This window comes from Prunus mume, linkage group LG1 (genome assembly GCF_029339155.1).
Source record: "Prunus mume cultivar Tortuosa linkage group LG1, ASM2933915v1, whole genome shotgun sequence".
NCBI classification, from domain to species: domain Eukaryota; kingdom Viridiplantae; phylum Streptophyta; class Magnoliopsida; order Rosales; family Rosaceae; genus Prunus; species Prunus mume.
In genome coordinates this window covers 89,938-114,002 of record NC_142698.1, presented here as the reverse complement: position 1 = coordinate 114,002, position 24,065 = coordinate 89,938, and the positions used below count along the sequence as shown (strand labels likewise).

The window sequence follows — 24,065 nt, the reverse complement described above, 5'->3', positions numbered from 1 at the left end:
AAGTTATTGTGGCTTAGGTCAATAAATCGAGGGTTTGGATAGGCACCAAAGCCTTCGGATATATGGCCTGTCAGTTGGTTCCCTTCAAGACGAACTCTCACCAACTCTTGCAAGTTTTCAAGCTTTTGGGGATTGGACCTATCACGTGGTTGTTGTGTGCTGTAAAATTTTCTAGATGTCCGCCTCGGCAAATAAGTTGGGGCAAATAACCACAAAAGTTGTTAGTGTCCAATTGCAGCAAAGTCAACATCATGAGATTCTCTATCTCTTGGGGGATGGTGCCAGAAAGTTGGTTATCACGAAGGTGTAAGACTTGTAAGGTTTGTCAAATCACCTAAAGATATCGGGATTGGCCCAGTTAGATTGTTCTTATTAATGCATAATTGCACTAGAGACTTCAAATTTCCTATTTCTGAAGGGAATGACCAGAAAGTTGATTGTCGTACAGGTGCATCATGGTTAGGTGTTTTAAATTTCCAAAACTTGGAGGAATGGGACCTATTAAATAGTTGTCATGCATGTACAACACCTCTAAATTGGAAAGGTTGCCAATAGAAGCTGGAATTGGACCTTGTAGATTGTTGGTTTGCAGAGCAAGCTCATTAAGAAACTTTAGCTGACCAATTTCTCGAGGGATTGAGCCATTTAATTGGTTCTCATTTAGGTGCAGGAGTTGAAGATTATTTAGAAGACCAATTTCTGGTGGGATTTCTGTAAACTTTCGAGTATCAATAATGGGCTCCAACTGGTGGGGTGTATTATTGCGTCGAAAATTCCTAATCTTGGGGCAATAAAGAATATCCTTCAGAAGGCCTGGGCGCCTTTTGGTGAGGTCAAAATTGCACATGTAAAGGATAATATCTTCTCAATAGTGGCTCCAAAGGAAGCCACAGCTCTTCAGATAGTGGAAAATAGCCCGTGGTCCGTAATGAGACACTGCTTCTCGGTCCAACCTTGGCCACAGGACATGGCAATGGAGGAGCTTCCATCCCATATGGTGCAGATACTGGGTGCAAGCGCACGGGTTGCCTTTCAATCTGATGAACAGAGAGTGCGCAAGGAAAATAGGAGGAAAAATTGGGGATGTAGTAACCCTCGAGGATAAGGGGGTAGCAGGGGATATCTGCGGTTCAGGGTTGATTTAGACTCTCGAAATCCTTTGGTGAAAGGGTTTTGGCTACCCCGCAGAGATGGCACAACAACATGGGTTGAACTTTGCTATGAAAAGTTAGGAGATTTCTGTTATGGGTGTGGGAGACTGAGTCACAAGATCAACACTTGCCCATTTGCAATCGCAAACAACCCAGCAGAGGGTGAATCTGGATATGGCAACTGGATGGAAGTGGAACTGTGAGACTCAACCCATCCCCCTTAATTTCGAGCCCCAGGGGAAGAAGAAGGCGGTGAAACCGCAACCAGATCATCGGTCAACAAGCGCATGGGACACTTTGGGTCATCCACCATCGGCGACCAAGGGGTGGAGTTGGTCCAACAAAGAAGAGGGAGGGACACGCCATGGGAGCCAGCAAGACATTGTACGGTCCTCGACGCGTTGGCAGACCTGCTGGGACCGACGATACGTAAGGATCGTGGTACGAATGCAGATATGGCGGCGTCGCCGAGATTTCGCACAACAAGAATAATCCTACGGACGCATGCAATCACACCTCGAGTGGTCGGGCCAGGTGACCATGACGCTCTTCCCTTTGGGCCTAATGGGTTGGAGACCACAGAAGCTTTTGAGAATAGTCTTACCCTACTTGAGCACAATATTCCACCACAACTTGAAAGGCCTATCAACTGGAAGGCCCCAATGTCGTTTGAGCAGGTAATGGATATGAGGAGGCCTGATAACTATTGGCCATGGGTATATTATGGACTGGGATTCACCTGGGCCAAGCACACGAAAACCCAGTAATGGAGGAATGTGGCATAGTTATTGGTGAGGAACCCACTTTCAGGAACCCTTTTGACACTGCCCCACACCTTCATATCAAAATTCTTCACTATTCCCAACACTGTATTAGCAACATGGGTCTCAAATGTATTCCAGAGGAAGAGTGGGTTGAGAAAGGGTGTACCCTAAAAAGAAAGAAGTCACAATTGATAAGCCCTGCGATTCTATCGCTACACATTCTTCCTCCCCATCTCGTGGTGGCAAAACGAGACGTGGTAGGGGTAGGGAAGGGCAAGTCCTTACCCATGCGCATGTAGAAGAGCAGGGGGGTGGTCATAAGAGAAGTTTCAACAAGATATCGTGGATGAGTCAAACCAGATGATAGTTTGATGGAGGTATCTGTAAAGGAGTATTATGGAACTGACTGTGTTTTGTTACAATGAAGGAAATAGGGAATTCGGGAATACCTTCCTGTGGCGGCCGCCCTCAACAGCCACAAAATCACCATGATATACTTAATGTGGAACTGCTGTGATTGGGGCGAACTCCAAAATTTGGGTGCTCTCACCCGGAAATATCGGCCCGCCATTGTCTTTCTTATGGAGACTAAGATGAAAGATAATGCGCTGAATGCAATAAGAAGAAGATTTGGGTACAGGAACTATGTGCATATTGATCCAGTGGGAATTGCTGGAGGCTTGGCTCTATGGTGGGATGATGGTCTAGATATACAGATCCTAACTTCCTCAAAGCATATTATTGATACCATTGTTGCTACCAACGATGGCATGAATCCTCTTCGTGCTACTTGGGTTTATGGGACCCCATATAGAGAGGAAAAGGATAGTTTCTGGCGAAAGAAGAATTAGTTGAGAGATGATACTGGTCTTCCGTGGCTATGTGCGGGGGACTTTAATGAAATCCTTTTGGAGTTTTGAAAAGAGTGGTGGGCGTGATGCCTCAGTGTATCAACCCAGATTTCTGCGACAATTTATGGACAATGCTGGGTTAATTGACTTGGGCTTCCAAGGACAAAAATTTACTTGGAGAAACAACCGTTTAGATGGGGGGCTTATTCAAGAAAGGCTTGACCGTGGCCTTATTAATCACGGTTGGCAGGATTTGTGGCCCAATACTTTTGTCGTCCATTGCCCAGTTTTGATCGACTCTTGCCCAAGCAATATTTACGCTAATAAGCGGTTTAAGTTTGAGGCTTACTGGGCCTCTGAACACGAGAGTAAGGAGGTAGTCAAACATAACTGGGCTGAGGCGGCTTCGAAACGATCAATGTGGCTCGATAAATGGTGCTTGGGCCTTAAATGGTGTAGAAGGGGGCTACAAAATTGGAGCAAGGAACGGTTCCCTAACAACAAGAAAAGAATTGGCGAATTACGGAGTCCCTGGCAGTGTTGCAATTGGATTGGGAAGCCAATTACTCTCTAATTGAACCTGCGAAGCTAGAATTACCTAAACTATGGTCTTACGAAGAAAAGTTCTGGCATCAACGCTCAAGAGTGAAATGGCTAAGGGATGGAGATTCTAAGACAACTTTCTTTCACCAGTCTACTATTCAAAGAAGGAGAACCAACCGAATCCTCAAGTTGAAATCTGGTGATGACCAGTGGATGGAGAATGAGGGGATATCCGTAAAACTACTCAAGATCACTTTCGGGACCTCGCTTACCACGGGTGGCGACGCGATTTCCGTGACGCCATTGCTTGTATTAGGAGGTTGTCTCCCGAAAATGAATGAGACCCTTATGTCGCCACTTACCGACGATGAAGTTGATCGGCGCTAAGCGGATGGGTGCGTTGAAATCCCCGGGCCGATGGGTTCCAAGGGCTTTTCTACCATACGTATTGGGACTCAATTCGAAATGAAATCCGTGGTGCAGTGCATGATTTCTTCAATGGGGTAACTGACCTTGATAAGGTAAATGATACAAATATTGTTCTCATCCCAAAAGTTCCTCATCCGGAATCGGTCAACTAATTTCGCCCCATAAGCTGCTGCAATTTTTCGTATAAGATCTTCGTAAAGGTCCTTGCAAATAGATTAAAGCCCGTGTTGGAGCAAATAATAACCCATCATCAAAGTGCTTTTGTTCCTAATCGCCAGATACAAGATAATGTAATCATTGCCCATGAGGTTTTTCATCACCTCAAACTTCAAAAAAAGGCAAAGAGATATGAAATGGCTATGAAGCTGGATATGAGCAAGGCATATGACAGGGTAGAATGGGATTTTCTTGAGGGTGCCATGTTCAAAATGGGTTTTGACCCAAATTGGATTGCTCTGATTATCAACTATGTAAGCTCTGTAAATTTTGCAGTGCTAATTAACGATAAACCGGAAAGCAATTCCGGCCTTCGCTGGTTACGCTTAGGCGATCCACTTTCCCCATATCTGTTTCTTATGGTTAGTGAGGCTCTCTCCTCAATGATTCATGAAGGCTGTGCTGCAGGCTTTGTGCAAGGTCTCAAAATTAGCAAAAATGGTCCCAACATATCCCACATCTTCTTTGCGGATGATTCCTTGATTTTCCTGCGTGCAAACCCCATTAATTGCACCAATATGTTATCTATTCTTCGTAACTATTGTTTGGCTTTAGGTCAGATGATTAATATGGAGAAATCTGTCGCTTCTTCAGTGCCAATTCTCCACCTGATGTCAAAACCAGTATTTGTGACTTGCTGGGGATGAGGAATGTTGAGAATCCTGGGGCCTATCTTGGCCTCCCTACGATGTGGGATCGATCAAAGAAAGGTGCTCTGCAATATGTGAAGGACCGGATCTGTGGGAAAATGCATGGTTGGAAGCATCTCCTCCTCTCGCAAGCTGGGAAAGAAGTGCTAATCAAAGCCGTGATCCAGGCCATTCCGGCCTATCCGATGTCCGTGTTTAAATTCCCTACCACTTTCTGCAGTGAGTTGGATTCGTCAATTGGAAAATTCTGGTGGGGACAATCAATGGACTCAGACAAAATCCATTGGCTAAGTTGGGAGAACATGGGCCTTGCAAAAATTGAAGGGGGGATGGGTTTTCGCAACTTCAGTGAGTTTAATAATGCTCTTTTGGCTTCTCAAGGATGGCGGTTGCTCATGTATCCTAACTCCTTATGGGCCAAAATTCTCAGGGACAAGTATTTCCCGGATGGAGATGTGCTCAATGCAAAAAAGGGGCCAGGGCCTCATGGGGCTGGTCAAGCATTCTGGAAGGGATTAAGGTTATAAGATGGGGTGCTCAGTGGCAAGTGGTAAATGGTCAGAATATTAGCTTGTGGCATGATCGCTGGCTCCACCCTACATTGGGGGCTCGACCTCTGTGCCCTCTAAATCATGAAATGCGTAAAGAGGTTCGGGTTGCTACCATTATTGATCCTGATACAAGGTCTTGGAACCTTGAGTCGATCAGGCACCTAATTTCACCAACAATTGAAGCAGCAATTTGCTCTACCTCGATTGGCAGGTCGGGTTGGACCGAGTAATGTCCTCTCAATAGGCACGGGCAGATTCTCAAATCCGCTATCACTTCTTACGTAGCATGGAAACAATGAGGAGTGTTAGCAGCCATCTGGTTCTCGATTCGTGGACAAGAAGATATCGAAACTGATTTGGAATGCTAAAACTCTACCGAAGATTAGACATTTTATGTGGCGAGCCGTGAGAAATTGTCTGGCAACAAAGGCAAACTTAACTAGCCGGCGCATCCCTTGCTCATCCATATGTCCAATCTGTGAGGAGAATCCTGAAACGATTGAGCATGCCCTTCTTACATGCCCATGGGTGATGGGGGTCTGGTTTGGGAGCTCGTTGGGATTTATAGGGGATAGGCAACATGTGACAAGCCTTGATTGCTGGATTTTATCCCTGACATCGCTCGCTGGCTCATCAAAGGATGAGGTTAATCGTGTTATTACTGTTTTGTCTTTTTTGATGTGGAGCATCCGGAAGGCTCGATGCAAAGCCATTTTCGAGCAACAGCTTCCAAATCTGGCTTGGTGATCAAGGGAGCAATGGAGGCTTGGACGGATTTTCAAAACTCCGCTCCAAGTTTGGGGGCTAGCAACAGAGATGCGAATGAGGAATCTGGGGTGGTGAGGTGCACAGTTTGGCAGGCCCTCTCGCCTTATTTGAAGCTAAATGTTGATGCTGCCGCACAAAGAACTCTGGGCAAACTGGCATTGGAATAATTATTAGGAATCACCTTATGACATCTTTCTTGGTGTATTTAGATTGTTTTCCTTAATACAATCCACTTACACACCAATAAGGGATCAATAAAATATAGGTTCAGAAGAACCTCATTCCTTACTAATCCCTTAGTTCTTTCTCTGAACACATTACCAGTCATTTGTGCCATAAGAACATTAAACTTTAATTTGTCAAATAGCAGTCACTTTTAAATCAATCATGCAAAGGATCAAAAACATTTAAAGAAAAAAGTCATCATACTTTAATATCGTAAATCATTGATAGAATACCACAATTAACAAAATAGGCATTCTTTAAGAGACTAAAACAGTCATCTCCAAACTTTAAAGCATAAAACATTATTGCCAAATTCCAAACAAAATTCCAACTAGATTTGAAACAGTAAGAACATAAATATGCTTTCAATAAATCTAAATCATGGCCATTAAATTGAATATATAATTCCAAAAAGTGAAATCAAAAGCAACTTTGCATTGAACTATTAGAATCATGAATTTTAGCACATAATTTAATCCATCAAGCATCATATGAAAATTCATCTAAAAATTGATTCGAAACACATAAAAGCGGAAGACTTACCTTTCTTTTCGAACCATATTCTGTAAATGCTTCACCTTCTACATAGGTGAATTTCATTTTCCTTCTTCTTCATCCAAAGGACTTCATTTTGCCGCTAAATTAGTCTGCTCAATAATGCACTCATTCATGCTTCGCATACCATCAAATTTCATGATGGTAAGGTCAGCCAATATTGTCCATGTAATGGACTTGTTAGCAATTCTGAAGAATTCTTTAGCAATATTCACATTAATGGAGCATAGCCTTAATTTAGATTACAATGTCTATTTATTCGCATAAACATAAAGCTCAATATGTTTGATCTTTTACAAGCTCCATGGGAAGTCTTTAATCCTCAGTGCTTTACCATAATAGCAATGAGTTTCTCATTTTGAAATGCCTAATCAAGACCCAGAACACTTTGGTGATACTGGACTTGTTCAAAACAAAATGAGAAATTAAATCTAAACTAGATCAAACATGAGAATGAAGCGAACCTAAAAGTGACATTGCAATATAATTTGTAATATGCTTAGAATACTAATGCTTTGAGTAATAAACACGTACAAACATATATAAGACTTGTATAGTCTGAACACCAATAAATGTATCATCATAACTCTCCTTTGGGATAAATTATGACAGTACCAATAATTAACAATTATGATGCATTTATTTTACATTATTGGTAAATTTATATTCTTAGTTAGAAAGGCTTTGATATCTTTGGATATCCAAAACAAATCTAAATAAAACATATACAAGTTACCTCATTTATATCACTGTAGGGGCCTTTTTCTTCCTGCAATGAAATTTGCAAAAAGGCGATCGAGGAGATTGCCCTTTTTGTTTAGGTAATTAAGCCCCAAAATACCTCGAAAGGGCAGCAAAACCTTAGGAGATATTTTGGATAATCTTCACCAACGAGAATAATGGTGACTTGCAGATAGTTTTGGCATGCTTACAGATGGTCTTTTTAGCTCAGCATGAGTGGCATGTGGCATGGGAGCAAAACCAACATGAGTTTAGCATTAAGAGAGAGATTAGGCTTGGTCTTATGAGAAAAGAAAGTGTTTAAGTAAGGAATGAGGTGTTTTGTGAGGAATTTGACTAGGGAAAGAGGAAAAAGAAAGGCAGAGTTCTTCTGGCAGCTGCCAGAAAAACAAATTGGAGAAGAAGATGAACAGTGCACGAGTTTGTTGAGTTTTTGCAAGTTAGAGAGAAAGCTTGCTCTCTGCAGGTTGTGGGTTGTCTATGTTGGGTAAGGGAAGGCTCAATTTATAGCTGCTGGAAATCACCATTTTTCAAGAAACCCTAATGGCTTCTACTTATTTTGGCTAAGTTTTTTCTTCCTTTCTCCTCCTCTTCTCTGACTTCCCTTTCTTGGCAAAGATTGCTTCTGTCTATTTACATGAATTCAGGGGATTTGGGGGCTCAACATCCTCCTTTCCCGCAGCTGTGCAAAGTGGGAGCTTCCACTCTTGGTTTGCTGTTTTTTCTTCTTTCCTTTCCTCTTCCTTGGCTGAATCTGATGAAGGAAAAGAAGTGAAAATATATGCTGGTCCAAGGGGTGCTTTTGACAGGGTGCAGGCCAGCATTCCTTGGTTCTTTGGGCGTCTCTGGCTTGGAACTTGCTCCCAGCTTTGCTTGATGAGTCTGCCAACCTCCTCCTTCACGTGTTCTCTGTTTTTCAAAAGTGCTGAAGCTCTTGTGGGCTATTTTGGGTTTTTCTAAGGGCCAAGATGGCTTTCTAAGCAAATGGGCTTTTTGTGAAACGTCGGGCTTCTTGATTTGGGCTTATTATTTTTTTGGTTGGGTTATCTTGCTTGGGCTTTTGGGCTACTTTTCTCTCTCTTGTGCTTACCCACATGTTTGGGCCTAAGAAATGGGCTTGAGTCTCGAGGCTCCCAAGCAACCCGAGACTTTCATTTCTCGGCCCATCAATGGGCCCCATGACAATTTGTTACCATCCATACCACAACCCACTCAAGCAAGCCCCGGGCATTTGAGTGGCTTGGGCCCACTTAAGCTTGTAGTGCGATTGGGTGTGAAATAATAATTTCCCGCTTGGCATGGCATGTTGCTTGGCATGCTTTTAAATATGGCGCTTGATAGGATAATTGGCATGGATTTGCAGAGCTAAATGCATTTTATAATTTTAATCTCAATTCCTAGCTCGACGGATTTTTTATTTAGCATAGCGTGCGGAGTATGACTCGTGTATGTCATACTTTCATGTGCTCCAAATCGGATCTTTTTCCAATAATATATCGTCTTGGGCTAGAAATTTATTCGGGCTCGACCATGGATTTTTTTGGGCCTCAACAATCACCAATCATATGAATAGTGAATCCACCTTTGGGTTATCAGTATATCTTATGAATGATGAAAATCAATATACTCATGATGTTCGAACCTTGAAAACATTATAAGGTTCAACCTCATTTATATGCATCCTTAAATCACAAGTAATTGATTAATTATCATTTAATTTGATATTCAAGGAACGTTCTAGCCTGGCCACTTTGGTCACTAACAAACCATTCATAATATGAACGTCAAATTAAATTAACAACTGTATTAGTTAATCAATTACATAAGATTAACTAATACACTTTAATGATTAATCGATCATTAGATTAATTAATTTGATATTCAAGGAATGTTCTAGCTTGGCCACTTTGGTGACTAACAAACTATTCATAATATGAATGTCAAATTAAATTAACAACTGTAATAGTTAATAGATTACATAGGATCAATTAATACACTTTAATGGTTAACCGATCATTAGATTAACCAATAAATATATGACCTTTTAACACAGTAGTGGGCAATAGACCTTTAGATTGCCTCGCTTCATAAGACAATGTACAGTGACAATGAAATACAATATGCTTACATTTATTTGTTTTAAATAACTTTAATTCACTGTACATGTCTACACCAGGATCATTCCATGAGTTCATAAGTGGTCATACATTTAATACATCATCCTATTCACACAAAGTATGAATTTGGTGAAAAAATTAATTCATACTTTTTGTATGAATTCATTAATGAAAATACAATAAAAAGATTTCGACACAGCCATATATGCAGATCATAGAACCCTTAGGTGCATATAAAGCATGCGCCTAGCCTTCAAATATTGCACCTTTAATAATTGTCGTTTCTATGAATCCATTTGTATTCATCCATAAACACTCATTCATAAGCATACTACAAAACCGATATATTGATTCATATGTACAATTGCTAGTTATAGTGCAGATGAATACAAATGGTCTATTGTGATACCATTCATAATATATAATATTATTAAACATTCACCCAACGTCAAAATATGCACTAATTATTTGATCAAAGAAATTTAATCGAAATCACAATAGATCATGAACATGGTTATGGTTCAATCAAATTAAAAGATCAAACCCTATAAATCATAATGGAAAATCAAGAGAGTTCTCAACCATGCTCTGATACCACATGTAAACTTAATATTGGGTAAAACCATAAGAACCCAATCAATGACCCAAGATCTTTAACTTCATGATTTTCACAATAACATTAGGCGGAAATTCAATTAGACTTAAATTACATACATACCTTGAATGATTAGTCTTCTACCATATCAAGATATTTGTCTTGAGCGATCCATGGGCGAGCCGTCAGTGTGGAGGAAATTGATTTCTCTCTCTAGCCTTTTGCACGTTTAGAAAACCCTAATCCGTGTCTTCATCAGTGTACACATAAGATGGGTATGTGCACTATTATAGGTAGAGAGAGAACCCGTTTCCTAGTGAAGTCCATAATCAATTACCACCCATCACGGTAATAATAGGAAACTACTTCTCTTTATTTGACCAATATAATTATTCTGAATAATATTTATTAAACCAATTAAACAATTTATTTACCACATAGGTCACTTCATGTGGGCCACACAGAATATTTATAAAATATTCTTACAATTTTCTCAGGGAACTGATTATAAGATAGGTCAAGATAGATGAGTTTGGAGAGGGAAGTGATCTGAGGTGGGATGGCACCAAAGAGTTGATTCAAGCTGAGGTCAATGTATTCAAGATTAGGGAAGGCCAGGAATGTAAATTCATATAGCGTACCTCATATGCCAGAATTGGTGATGTTGATCCTGGTTACACTTCCAGCAGTGTTGCATGAAATACCAGTCCAGACATTGCATGGGGTTGCATTTGCTTTTGGATAGTAACCCCATGAGGTCAGATTAGTCTTGGTTCGATTTTGGAAGCTAGCTTTCCATTTGAGAAGTGCCTCTGCTTCAAGAGAAGAAATCGCAGAAGCAAATGCAATGTTTGGGGATGAAAACAGCTCAACATACAAGATAAGGCAAGCTAGAGAGCTTAAAGTTGGCATGGTTTTTATTTCCGAATACAGTCTTGTGGTTGAAGGCTTTATTTATAGCTATTATTCTACCTGCCCTGTTTCTCTTTCCGAAATAAATCCAGGGATTCACAAGTCCTTTTGGTTGTGGTTAGTCTTTCCTACACCTCAGTTAAAGCCATTGTCTGACATGTCCATAGTTTAAAAGCAAATTTTGAAATTTTCTTGTTGAACTTTATTGATGAAATCAATGGAAGGATAATTTGGATCCTTGGCAGTGTCCCTTTTTTGTTTCTGGCTGTCGAGCAACATAACATACCATGTTGAAAATTTGACAAGACGCGGTTCCACAACTAATGGCGCCGGACCTCTCTTGTGATATAACAACTGAATACTAGTATGCAGAAGGTTTTCTCATTCATATTATAGATATATAAATAAACAACTTGATATTTTCTAGGATTGTTATGTATTGTATGTTGAATCATCAACCAAACTATATTATGTTGGTTTTTGATCAAGTTTTATGACCCTAATCAGTTAATCTTCATGAGTCATACTCCTTTATGATTCGCACCCAAAAGAAAGATTTAACAAACGCAAAGGGCAAACCACAAAGCAAACGGAAAAGCAAAAGCAAAGGAAAAGAATTAAAATCTATAGTAAATTTGGCTTACACCCTTCAAATTCAATTTGCCGTACCTAAAACCCTTCACTTTTTGTTCCTATAAATAATACCCAATTTGTATAAGTAAAAACCCATGACTAGGATCTGACTCAGCAAATTACCTAGTTAAGCATAAAATCTGATTTATTGTACTTTTCAGATTCCAAAAATACCCCCAACTAAGCCATTATTGCATTTTGTATATTAATGTAGGAATCAATATGGAAATAGTTTTTAATTGGATTGTATATAATGACAGATGTTGAATTTGGAAAGATCTGCAAATGATTGTAATGGATGTAAGAATTAATTTTGAAACATTTTAAAAAAAATTTAACAATAAATTCAAATTTGGGTAATCGGTTTGTTTAATAAAATGTTTATGTTATTTTCTTTTTATGAATTATACATGACTAATAATCCACTTTATAATTGTTTATGAATAAAACTGTACATACTAATTATGTTGAAAAAATAATGTACCTATTACTTGTTTGTTTTATGAAAAATATAATTTACCTAGTATGAAAAGTGTACATAATTATCTATTCCAATATACCTACATTATACGACATCCAATATACCTACATTAATTTTAATGTACTTACAATTAGGATTTAGGTATTATATGTCATCCAATGTACCTACCATTTGAATAATATACCTACTACGAATAAAGTACCTATTATTTATCTAATTAATGTACCTATTTTTTTCTATAAATAATATAGCCTTTTTTCTCTGAATAAAGTACCTATTATTTGTTTTATTAAAAGCAATTTTTTTAAATGAACCTATTTTCTCTCTCCAAACCTATTTTTTCCTCTAATAATGTACCTATTTTTCCTCTCCAAATAATGTACCTATACACATTTACAGGTATATTGTAAAATAATTTACCTGTGGGTAAATAATGTACCTATATTTTATATAAATTATTGTGTACCTATTTTTAATTATGAAAAATATACGCAATTAAAAGTAACTAACTTTGTTTTTTTTTTTTTTTTGGTAAATAATATACCTATATTTTATATTTATATATTCATATTATATTTTTCATAGGTACATTATTGGATATGTAATTTACAGATTTTTTTTTTTGTTTGCAATTTTAGTGGGCAAGATGTGAGAGGGAATGACAACTAAAAGAAATGGGGTGATTGATATGCTATTAATAGGGAGTATATTAATTACAATTATGGCAGTTAATGAAATGCTTGAAATAAAATTATAAATAAAATATGAAGTTTAGTGGCAACGATGTAAAAACATAGAAATACTACGACCTCTTATATCCTACTGGTCATTTAAATTTGAAATTGGGTTTTACACATAAATTTATAAAGTGAAGGGTATATGTCTAGGAAATAGAAAATGTAGGGGTCTATATTGGACAAGCCCTAAAATCTATTATGGAGCGCTCCTTGTGGTGATTTCTTCTGAGCCACGCTCATACTGAAGTTTCCATCATCTTTTTAGGTGTCCTGAAACAAATCCTTCCCAAAACCCGCTCTCTAACACTGCTTATATTCTCTAAATTTGGGTCTACATTGTCTTTGACGAAGGTTGCTGCAAAATCACCAAATTGTTCGTTGTCAAAGTGGTAGTTTTCATTTATTTATTCACTCTTATAAGCATGTAGATTGCTCATGTTTTCCTCAGATTTGGTACGGATGTGGTGTGAGTGTGGTCACAATGACGTTTTTTCAGGTGGTGGTGGTAGAGTTCGTTTAGGCTCATGGGTTACTTTAAGTTTTTGATTATGTTGGGTAAGTGAGTTTTGTTTGGGCTTATTATGGTTAATTGTGGTGATGTGTACTGCTAGTAGTTTTAGTGCGATTTTTGTCTATTTTAGTTTTATTTTTTAACATGTTAGTTTGTTGTCCTCCAAAATTAGTACTTTTGATGTCTTACTGATGTGTTTGATTTTACATTTTAAGTTGATCTAATAAAGTTTCTCTTCGATAAAAAAAAGAAGGAAGAAGAGCATAATCCACTAATAAACCAAACTATATTATGTTGGTCTTTGAAAAATTGGGCATAATCCCTGTTAGGTCTTTGAAAAATTGAAATATGTGCGGATGGGGATTTTGAGATGGCGCAAGCGGAAAGGTTGTAACAACATGCAGCGAGTACAATTACTCAAACGAGAGTTATCCCAAGACTATCAAGCCAATTGTTTTAATGGAGAACAAGTGAGGTGGAAGGAGCAGGAACTAAAGAAAGCCTTGAGAGAGGAAGAAGGGTACTAGAAACTCAAGTCCAGAATACAATGGTTAAATGAAGGGGATAAAAACACTAAGTTTTTTCACTCCAAGGTCACTACTTGACGACGACGAAATCGAATTATGGGTTTATCGGATGCTGCTGGTCAGTGGCATATAGATGAGGCCTCTATTAACGCTATTGCAGTGTCCTATTTCACGGAGATTTTTGCGACGACCGACCCTTCGCGAAGCCACGAAATTTTTGCATGCGTTGAGCAACGGATTACAGACCAAGATAATAGAGAGCTTTTGAAGGCAGTGGAGATGGAGGAAATTTATTCTGCAATGAAGGACATACACCCATTAAAATCACCAGGGCCGGATGGGTTTACAGGAAGCTTTTATCATCAATTTTGGGGTACGGTTGGGACTGAGGTTATAGGAGCTGTTCAAAGTTTTTTTCACCATGGGAAGATGACTAAGAAGTGGAATCATACACACCTAGTTCTTATTCCAAAGGTACCTAGCCCTAGAACTATGATGCAACTCCGACCGATTGCTCTGTGTAATGTGATATACAAAATCATCTCCAAGGTGATCACCAATCGTCTCAAAAAGGTCTTACCAAAGATTATAAGCCACAACCAATTGGCCTTTGTGGCAGAGAGACAGATCACAGATAATATTTTAGTGGTTCATGAGATTTTACATTCGTTGAAACAAAAAAAAGGGGGGTGAGCTCTGCGAGATGGCGATCAAGCTTGACATGGCAAAAGCCTATGATAGGGTGGAGAGGGTTTTTGTAGGGGAGATGCTACGTACCCTGGGTTTTGGAGAGACTCTCTGCCACTGGATCATGGAATGTATCTCCACAGTCATAGTGTTATGATCAACGGTGAAGCTACGAGTCATATTGTGCCATCAAGAGGCCTCCGTCAAGGGGATCCTCTCTCCCCTTTCCTTTTTCTTATTGTGCGGAAGGTTTGACAGCTTTGCTTCAGTAAATATGAAGAGGACAGGCTCATCCATGGCTTTCAGATTCGCCCAGAGGGGGTGCAGATTTCTCATTTATTATTTGCTGATGATTCGGTTATTTTTTGTAGAGCTGAGGAACATGAGGTTGTAAATGTGCAGCGGGCATTGAGGTGCTATGAGGAAAGGTCGGGACAATGTATTAATTATGAAAAAAGTTCCTTATTCTTTAGTAACAATTGCCTAAGCTGACGGCGCCGAAAATTAGAGGCACTTATTCGGATACATCAGAAGGAGGAGTTTGGGAAATACTTGGGTATAGTTGCTGACTTTAGGCAGTCGAAGAAGAAAGTTTTTGAGAATGTGCGGGTCAAGATTACCCAACGCCTACAAGGATGGGCAGAACAATTTTTATCTACACCGCGAAGGAAGTGCTTATTAAGGCTGTTGCAATGGCTATGCCTACATACAGTATGTCTTGTTTCAAACTACCCATTGGTCTATGCAAGGAGCTCTTGAGCGGGAGATTACACGATTTTGGTGGAAAGAACAAAAGGATACTAAAGGAATCCATTGGGTGGCATGGCAAAAAATGACGCAATGGAAAACAAATGGGGGGTTGGGTTTTCGCGATTTAATCTGTTTTAATCTAGCCATGTTAGCCAAGATTGGGTGGCGTTTGGTTCTCCACTCCGACTCACTTTTCGCACGGCTTCTTCATGATAAGTATTACCCTGGAGGAAGTTTTCTCTCTGCTGGGTCAATTCGCGAATCCTCCCGGGAAGGGTATCCGCAAGGCCGACATGTTCTAGTTGCGGGTCTACGATGGAGGGTAGGTATGGGTGACAACATTAGAGTGAAGGAAGACCCATGGTTACCTGTCCCATATACCTTTAAAGCTCTCTCTAATCATGCGGAGATGCCGACATATGTGACGGACCTAATTGACCCGGCTACTAAACAATGGAGAAGCGCGGAGGTGGACCGTTTCTTTCGGAGCGGAAGCCGAGTTGATTAAGGGCTTGGCGATCAGCAGATGGGGTTGTCGGACAAACGCATATGGCACTTCATGAAACATGGTGGTTTTACGGTTAAGTCGGCTTATGAGGTAGCCCAATTTTTACAAAGAAATGGGGAGTTGGGGAGAGAAGGGCAGGGGGAACCCAGCGTTAGGAATAACCACCGACCGCTGTGGACAAGTATTTGGAAGCTACAGGTTCCGCCAAAAATTAGGAGCTTCTTATGGAGAGCTTGTTTGAACGCACTAGCGATTCGCCAAAATCTTAAACGAAGGCATGTGGATGTGGAGGACGTTTGTGCAATCTGTGGATGTGAAGGGGAATCACAGGTACATCTCTTTTTCCATTGTGAGTTTGCAAGAGTATTCTGGTTCTCTTGCCCATTGCAGCTCGACACAAGGTTGATCACAGAAGGGGATTTTCTCTCATGCTGGCAATTCTTTCTCAAGAAATATGAGAATGAGGATAACCGCCAGGATATTTTGCAATGGTTGGCTATTGGGCTATGGCGGCTATGGAAGAACAGAAATGCTGCAATTTTCCAGAGGCATCATGCACTCCCACAAGAGGTTGCTCTCACCTGCCAAAAGCAAGTAGTGGAATATGTGGCAGCTGGTACCGCTTATTCACGACTAACTGAGACCTCCGGAGTGGGATTGTAGCGGCGCCAAACTTGGCGAAACTAGCTGATAGTTGGATGAAGTTTAATTGTGACGGGGCTTGGCGCAAGCAACCCGAGAGGTAGAGCAGGTTAGGTGGCTCGAGATAGTAATGGCTGGATGGAAATGGCGAGGGTGTAGGGGGCTTCTCGTGCCAATCACTTTGGCTGCAGAGGCGGTCAGGCGCGAGGCAGTGGCAGCAGGTTTGGGAGTGAGGTTCACCAAGATGGTGGTGGAGATGGACTCGAAACAGCTTGTTGCGATGTTACATGGTGACATGAAGACGGATACTACTATTGATGGTATTATTCATGATATTAAGTTAATGGCCTCTCAAGTGGGTCAAATATCTTTTATTTTTGTGAACCATAGATGCAATGCAGCTGCTCATTTGGTGGCAGCGCATGTAGCTCGGTCGGGTGGGGAATTCAAATGGGATCAACTCTAGCCTGAGTGGTTGTTTGACACTCTTGCTGCTGATGTACTCATTCCTATTCAACTTTAATAAATCCTTTTCATCGTTTGGCAAAAAAAAAAAAAAATTAATAATCCACTAATAAACAAAAAAAATAAGGCATGCTCCTTTTTCTCCTTCTGCTCCTTTTCTAGCTTTGCAAAAGTAACAGAAAAAAGCAAGTGAAGCACAAAGAGGGACCAAACAGCCGACATGATTAGGTTAATAGATTAATAATTACCGAATTAAAAATTGATTTTCTTCCATATTAAACCACCAAAAACCCAAAAAAAAAAAAAAAAACCAAGTAAAGCAGCAAGAGGGACCAAACAGACCACTCAATAGAGAAATTATAAAGTGATACAGTATCACCACATTAGCGAGTGATACTTCCACTCAAAATCTAACACGTGTCAAATTTAAAAAAAAAAATTATTTTTTTCATAGTTGTACTTTGTCTTCCAACTTTACCCTGAATACTTTTTATAGTAAATTTAGCTTACATCCTTCAAATTTAATTTGCCGTACCCACAACCTTTCACTTTTTGTTCCTATAAATAATACCCAATTTGTATAAGTAAAAATCCATGACTAGAATCCAACTCAGCAAGTTACCTAATTAAGCATAAAAATCTGTTTTATTGTACTTTCATATTCCAAAAATACCCCCACCTAAGCCATTATTGTATTTTGTATATTAATATAGGAATCAATATGGAAACAGTTTTTAATTGGATTGTATTTAATGACAGATGTTGAATTTGGAAAGGTATCCAAATGGTTGTAAGTGTACCTGTTTTTAATTTATAAAAAGTGTACATAATTATTTATTCCAATATACCTACATTATACAACATCCAACATACCTACATAAATTTTAATGTACTTACGATTAGGATTTAGGTATTATATGTCATCCAATATACCTACCATTTGAATAATATACCTACTGCGAAATATGTATAGGTAAATTATTATATGTAATTATGGTTTATATGTATAGCTATATATATATTATTTATGAACGAACATATACTATATGTATTATGAGAATTTTGATTTGTTGAGTCCAAGCAACACCATAATAATGGAAAGGCTAGATATTAGGGATTGTTTAGGAAAAATCGTTGGATAACAAAAATGGCAGGGTTTTGTAACATCCGTTTTCAAAATTGGGTTTTGGTTGGAAGAAAATATGTATATGAATTTTTGTATAGACTATTAGAGTTGCAAGGGCCTATTACATAATGACCCTTCAAAATAAGCAGAGACATGCAACGCCTTTTAAACTTGCAAAGACCTTGACTTTAGTTTTGTTTCACGAAAGGTACAACTTATATGGTGTTTACTGGCACATATAATGTAGGTGTGGGCAGGAACGGACCTACAGTGGGGTCAATGGGGTCAAACGACCCTGTGGACTCCATGAAAATAAGCTTGAAGGTCCCTTTAAGTTGACTGTGCGACCCCATGGATGCCCTTCACTTGCTTGTTGTTTGGCATGAATGAAATGGCTGTTGCACAAGGAAGAAGAAGAAGCAGCGCGCTGCTTCATTTTTTGTTAAAATGCTGGGCAAAACGACGTCGTTTTAGCCTAGCGAATTTCTCTTTTTTTTAAAATGACCTGGCCAAAACAACATCGTTTTGGTCCAGGTCTTTAAAAAAAATTAAAACAGCCGCAACTATTCTAAACCCCTCCACACCCGATCCTAGCAACTCCCAAAACCCCAATTCTTTTGTCCTGAACCCTCCATCCCTTCAAGTAAATTTTAACTCTAAGCCTAAATTAATTGAATTGAAATTATTATTTTATTATTTTATTTTGATTTATTAGATGTTACATTTATGAATTTTTTTGTAGTTCATTGGTATAAATTTAGTGTTGTCTTTAATTGATGTGAGTTATTACTTCAAAATAAAATGGGAGATCAATGGTTGAGTGATAATTTGCTTGTTTTCGTTGAGAATGATGTTTTTGCTTGTATTAAAAATGAAGCTATAATGCTACGTTTTTAAAATATGAAATCTCGTCATAGACAATTGTAGCTTGTAATGTCGTTTTTTATATGAATTATGAATAAACATTTCATTTCTAATGTTAGTTTGATATATAAAAAATTTTAAACTTTTACACTATGACCCCATAAGGTAAGATTTCTAGGTCCGTCCCTGGGTGTGGGTGTGGGATTGGTAAAGGAGGAGCGAAAACTTATACCTAGGACCTGGCTGGCTATCATAAAAATGGTTCTCAAGGCCAACGCTGTTTGCACAAGTCTCTTAATCCTATTGCTGCTGTTCTCATCCAAAGTATTGTTAGGTTTCCACTTTTCAGAAACCAGTTACTCTCTCTCTCTCTCTCTCTCTCTCTCTATAGAAAAATTGTATTCGCCTATTTCTTTGATCACAATTAGATAATTAACTTTTTGGAAGGAGGATATTTGAATAGAGATTAAAAATAGCTTACAATGCCAAGCGGGGCTCACAAGGGGCCGTCAATTGTTGAGCATGATTGGTTATTAATGTAGAAAAATAGACGAGAGAAGTTTGGGTTGAATCACTCGATGATTTGATTCATATTGAGATACACCATATATACAGGATTCTAGCGGTGGTCAACTATAACAAAAGAGGAAAATACATGATTACAGGGATTTGTACATAAATTGTACCAATCAAGTTGTGATTGGAGGTTGACTTGAGATAGTGGGATTCTTGGCTTGATTGTCGTTCTCTTCAATTAATAATCAAGTTTTTTATTGTCATTGCAGAAGAGGAGAACGGTTAGGGAGTTTATGAAGATGAAGAATATTAACCTGGCAGACAAAATAAACCCAAATGTAAGCAAGTCCTAGTAAAGGCAAGCCAGTGCCACCATATCACCTCAGGCCGGGGTCGTCGCTGGTGGTAAGTTTCAGTGGGGCCCAGTCTTTCTTGAAATTGGAAACATTTGCTAGTTATGAACTCCAATTGGTAGAGCAGAACATATTCAAATGCATCGATTGCATCGTTATGGACTGAGCCAGCTGCGTCTGGCAAATTATAAATTCAGCACAAGCTTTTGTCCAAGATATTAAAATTTGGGATCTGAATTTTGCATAAGAGGTGGTAATAAATGGGATAATCTTATATATCTAACCATCTAACCATTTATTTACGTGTTATCTGTCTTACCATAAGGTGGTAATAAATAGGATAATATGGCAAAACTATTTTACACTGATTACTTGATGATGTTGATAATTTAGGAAACACAAACGACAAGAGATAGAGAGCTTTTGTTGAACTGAAGTAAATTCTCATTGACTGAAACACAGCTTAAATAACACGTACAAAATAACTGACTCAAGATAAAGAAGGAACAACTAAACATCCCACTACTACCAATACTAGCATACGTCTCCCACTACTATCAATACTAACAAACTTATCCCACAGCCAGAACACCCCTATTGAATAGGTAGAGCCCAACTGATTTCCTAAAACATGGGAACCAACGTTCATATGAAATACAGTATGTTTAAATACAAGGATGGTCTTTTTGTTCAAAACTCATCTATCACACGCAATTCAGATCTTAATGAGTTGTTCAAGTGTAGTATCGTCTGGTCCTCTACAGGAAGAAGCCGTTTGGAACGATAACACCTGACAAACCACATGCATTGTTGGCCTGGATTGTGGATGGGAATGTCTGCATGCAATTGATAGCCTTGCAATGGTTATGAGTTCATCTAGAACTTGAGGTGTTGGAGGGGGAAGGCGTTGGTCCAGTACATCCTTGAGCAATATGCTTGCATAGGTGGTGGATGGAAACGGAAAGGAGGAGACAAAATCACCTAGCTGCTTTCCCATAATCACTTCCAGTGCGGCACTCCAAAGCTATAAACATCACATTTCTCGTTACCTTCATTGTGTAAGCCAGCTCTGCATACAAATGACAGAAGAGCAAATCATCGATATAGTTATAGCTGGACTTAATATTAATAATTTTTTATAATGAAAAGTTCTGTATTTTAGTATTTTACCTGGTGCTACATATCCATATGTGCCTGCAAGAGCAGTCAATTCGACGAACCGGATTCAAAAGCTTAGCATCCGAAGTCCGAAACACAAGGCTCATAGTCACAGTGCAGCAAAATGTTGCTGCTTGTTATGTCTCGATGCACAATTGGTGGTGAGCAATCATGATGCATATAACACAACGCATGAGAAACTCCTTTTACAATTCTCACCCTTGCGCTCCAGTCCAATTTTTTAGCTTCATTCTCGTTGCTCAAGATTGCAGCCAAGCTACCTGTTTCCAAATACTCATAGACCAAAAATGAGTGATGGGCACTTGAACAAAAGCCAAGAAACTTCACAATGTTTCGGTGTCGTATCTGAGTTAAGGCCCTTATTTCATTTAGGAACTCCTTCCGAGATCCCTCCTCACCATCAAATGTTTGATAGAATTTCTTCACTGCAACAATGCTGCCTGATGGGAGCTTTGCCTTGTAGACACTTCCCTGTCCTCCCTTCCCGATGCAATGGACGACATCAAAACCATTGGTTGCTTCCATGATTTCTCCATACATTTTTCTTCCGTCAAAATTAGATGTTGAGAAAAAGCTTTCGTGCATATTGCTCTGTTCGATTTCCTGTTCTTGCTTTCTTCTACTTCTTCTTCCAATCAAAACAAATGCCAGGAAAGCAAGTAAAAGTGTTCCTAAGATAGGGAAAATGATTAAGAACGCCTTCCTTGAGGTATGCTTATGCTCCACAGAATGATTGCAGGGTTTTAGTCCTCCAACGTTGCCACACAATCTGTTATTCCCTTCCATTCGAGCATTTTGAAATGCCTTGTTGTTGGGGATTGGACCCTGCAGTTGATTGTAGGATATGTCGATGTCATTCAAGCCATGCATTGCATCAAAACTTGTTGGAATGAGACCGGTAAGATAATTGTGGGAAAGATTCAACGTCTCCAAGCTTTGCATACGGCTAATTTCTGATGGTATTTTACCCTCAAGTGAGTTATGACTTAGATCAAGTTGGGACAGATGAACTAACTTCCCCAACTGAAATGGAATTTCTTGACTGAACTTGTTATTGCTCAAATTCAAATAGTGTAATTTGAGTAAGTCACCAAAAATGACTGGAATTGACTCATTGAATTTGTTGGTGGACAAGTCAAGATATTCAATATCAGTCAACGATCCAAATTCTGAGGGTATAGGACCCCAAAGTTGATTGCCATTCAACATCAATTTCTCCAAAGAAGTCAATCTCCCAAAGTCCTTGGGAATCACCCCTACTAAACTATTGGAAGAAAGATCAAGTTCATGAATTTGAGTTGCATGGCTAATCTCAGGTGGTATTCTACCAGTAAGGTTGTTCCCCGCAATTCGTAGTGTTGCTAATCATGCGGACACTGTTCCCAGAGTTGCGAAATTTCACCGTGCAAGTTATTGTGGCTTAGGTCAATAAATCGAAGATGTGGATAAGCACCAAAGTCTTCAGATATATTTCCTGTCAGTTGGTTCCCTTCAAGATGAACTCTCACCAAGCTCTTGCAAGTTTTCAAGCTTTTGGGGATTGGACCTATGAAATGGTTGGTGTGTGCTGTAAAGTTTTCTAGTGATCCGCCTTGGAAAATATTTTGGGGCAAATAACCAGAAAAGTTGTTAGTGTCCAATTGCAGCATAGTCAACTTCATGAGATTCTCCATCTCTTGGGGGATGGAGCCAGAAAGTTTGTTAGCTTGTAGGAATAAGATTTCTAGGTTGCTCAAGTCACCGAGTGAAGTGGGGATGGAACCATTGAGTTGATTATGGCTCAACTCTAGATCCACAATAGATTTCAAGTTCCCTATCTCTTTTGGAATTGTTCCGGAAAGATTATTTTTATAGAGATAGAGAAGGGTGAGGTTTGTTAGATCACCTAATGATGACGGGATTGGACCAGATATATTGTTATTATAAATGTATAATTCCACTAGAGACTTCAAATTTCCTATTTCTGAAGGGAGAAAACCAGAAAGCTGATTGTTGTACAAGCATAACGTGGTCAGGTGTTCCTAATTTCCAAAACTTGGAGGAATGGCACCGGTTAAATAGTTTTCCTGCATGTACAACCCCTCTAAATTGGAAAGATTACCAAGAGAAGCTGGAATTGGACCTTGTAGATTGTTGGTTTCCAGAGCAAGCTCATTAAGAAACTTAAGCTGACCGATTTCTTGAGGATTGAGCCATCTTCAATTTCCGGCCAGCACCGACGGTTCCAGTGGCTGAAATTGGTCGGGATGGGAAGAGGAAGGAAGCCCGGTCATTTTGGTACCGGCCCCGTCGAGTTTGGTGGCGGACGAACGAACGGCCGGCCAAAACGTGGCTGGCCATGGTGGCTGTCGCGAAAAACCAGAGAGAGGGAGAGACGCGCGGGAGAGAGAGAAATGACGGGGGCAATTCCGTCTTTTAACCAAAAATCCATTTTCCAAATATTTACGATTATGCCACTGAGCTTCATTTGATCATATCTCTCTCGTTACAACTCCGATTCGAGCCCACTACGTGTCTACGGACTCATCTCACTGTGCTCTACGCAACGGTACAACCGGAATTCCCAAATTCCTTCCGGATAAGAAAATGACTAAAATACCCCTATCCCACGGGTAAATTCTTAATTCCACTTAAATAAATTAAACATGGGACAAATTTGGGGTCGGGGTGTTACATACTACCCCCCTTATAAAAATTTCGTCCCCGAAATTTCATACCTGTCATTCCAAAAGGTGTGGGTACTGGGCCCGCATCTACTACTCGGGTTCCCATGCTTCATCCTCCACAACCAGGTTGACAGCCAAGCCATTAGCTCTATCCAAACAAGCAGAGGAAGAGAAGTCTCTTTCTTCCACTAGGAATATCCTTTAATAGCTGCTGTAATGCTTAATCTTCCTCTGAAAGCTAAACGCTTCCATTTGTGATTTGATTCTCTTCCATCTCTCCCATGAAGAGAATCCAAACTCTTTGACTTGTTGATATCTTCCTTCTTTCTTTAGAATCGATAAGCAACATTGC

At 39.4% G+C, this 24,065-nt stretch overlaps 1 protein-coding gene and 1 pseudogene across 1 annotated transcript; one reads left to right on the top strand and one right to left on the bottom strand.

Annotated features, from left to right (window-relative positions):
- Nucleotides 1-14,053: 14,053 nt before the first annotated feature.
- On the top strand, nucleotides 14,054-14,801 carry LOC148920582 (uncharacterized). Its single transcript, XM_089044175.1, has 2 exons — nucleotides 14,054-14,431; nucleotides 14,643-14,801. Exons 1-2 carry the CDS (start codon nucleotides 14,054-14,056, stop codon nucleotides 14,799-14,801), a joined length of 537 nt encoding a protein of 178 aa, XP_088900301.1.
- Nucleotides 14,802-20,306: 5,505 nt separating this feature from the next.
- Nucleotides 20,307-23,856, bottom strand: LOC103344015 (uncharacterized; annotated as a pseudogene).
- Nucleotides 23,857-24,065: the final 209 nt, after the last annotated feature.

What these genes read in the sequence shown, in the direction of transcription:
- LOC148920582 (XM_089044175.1), top strand. Translation starts at nt 14,054, where the DNA reads ATGGGTTTATCGGATGCTGCTGGTCAGTGGCATATAGATGAGGCCTCT. An exon ending in ACCTAGTTCTTATTCCAAAG is followed by an intron (nt 14,432 to 14,642) that starts GTACCTAGCCCT and finishes AACAAAAAAAAG; the next exon opens with GGGGGTGAGCTCTGCGAGAT.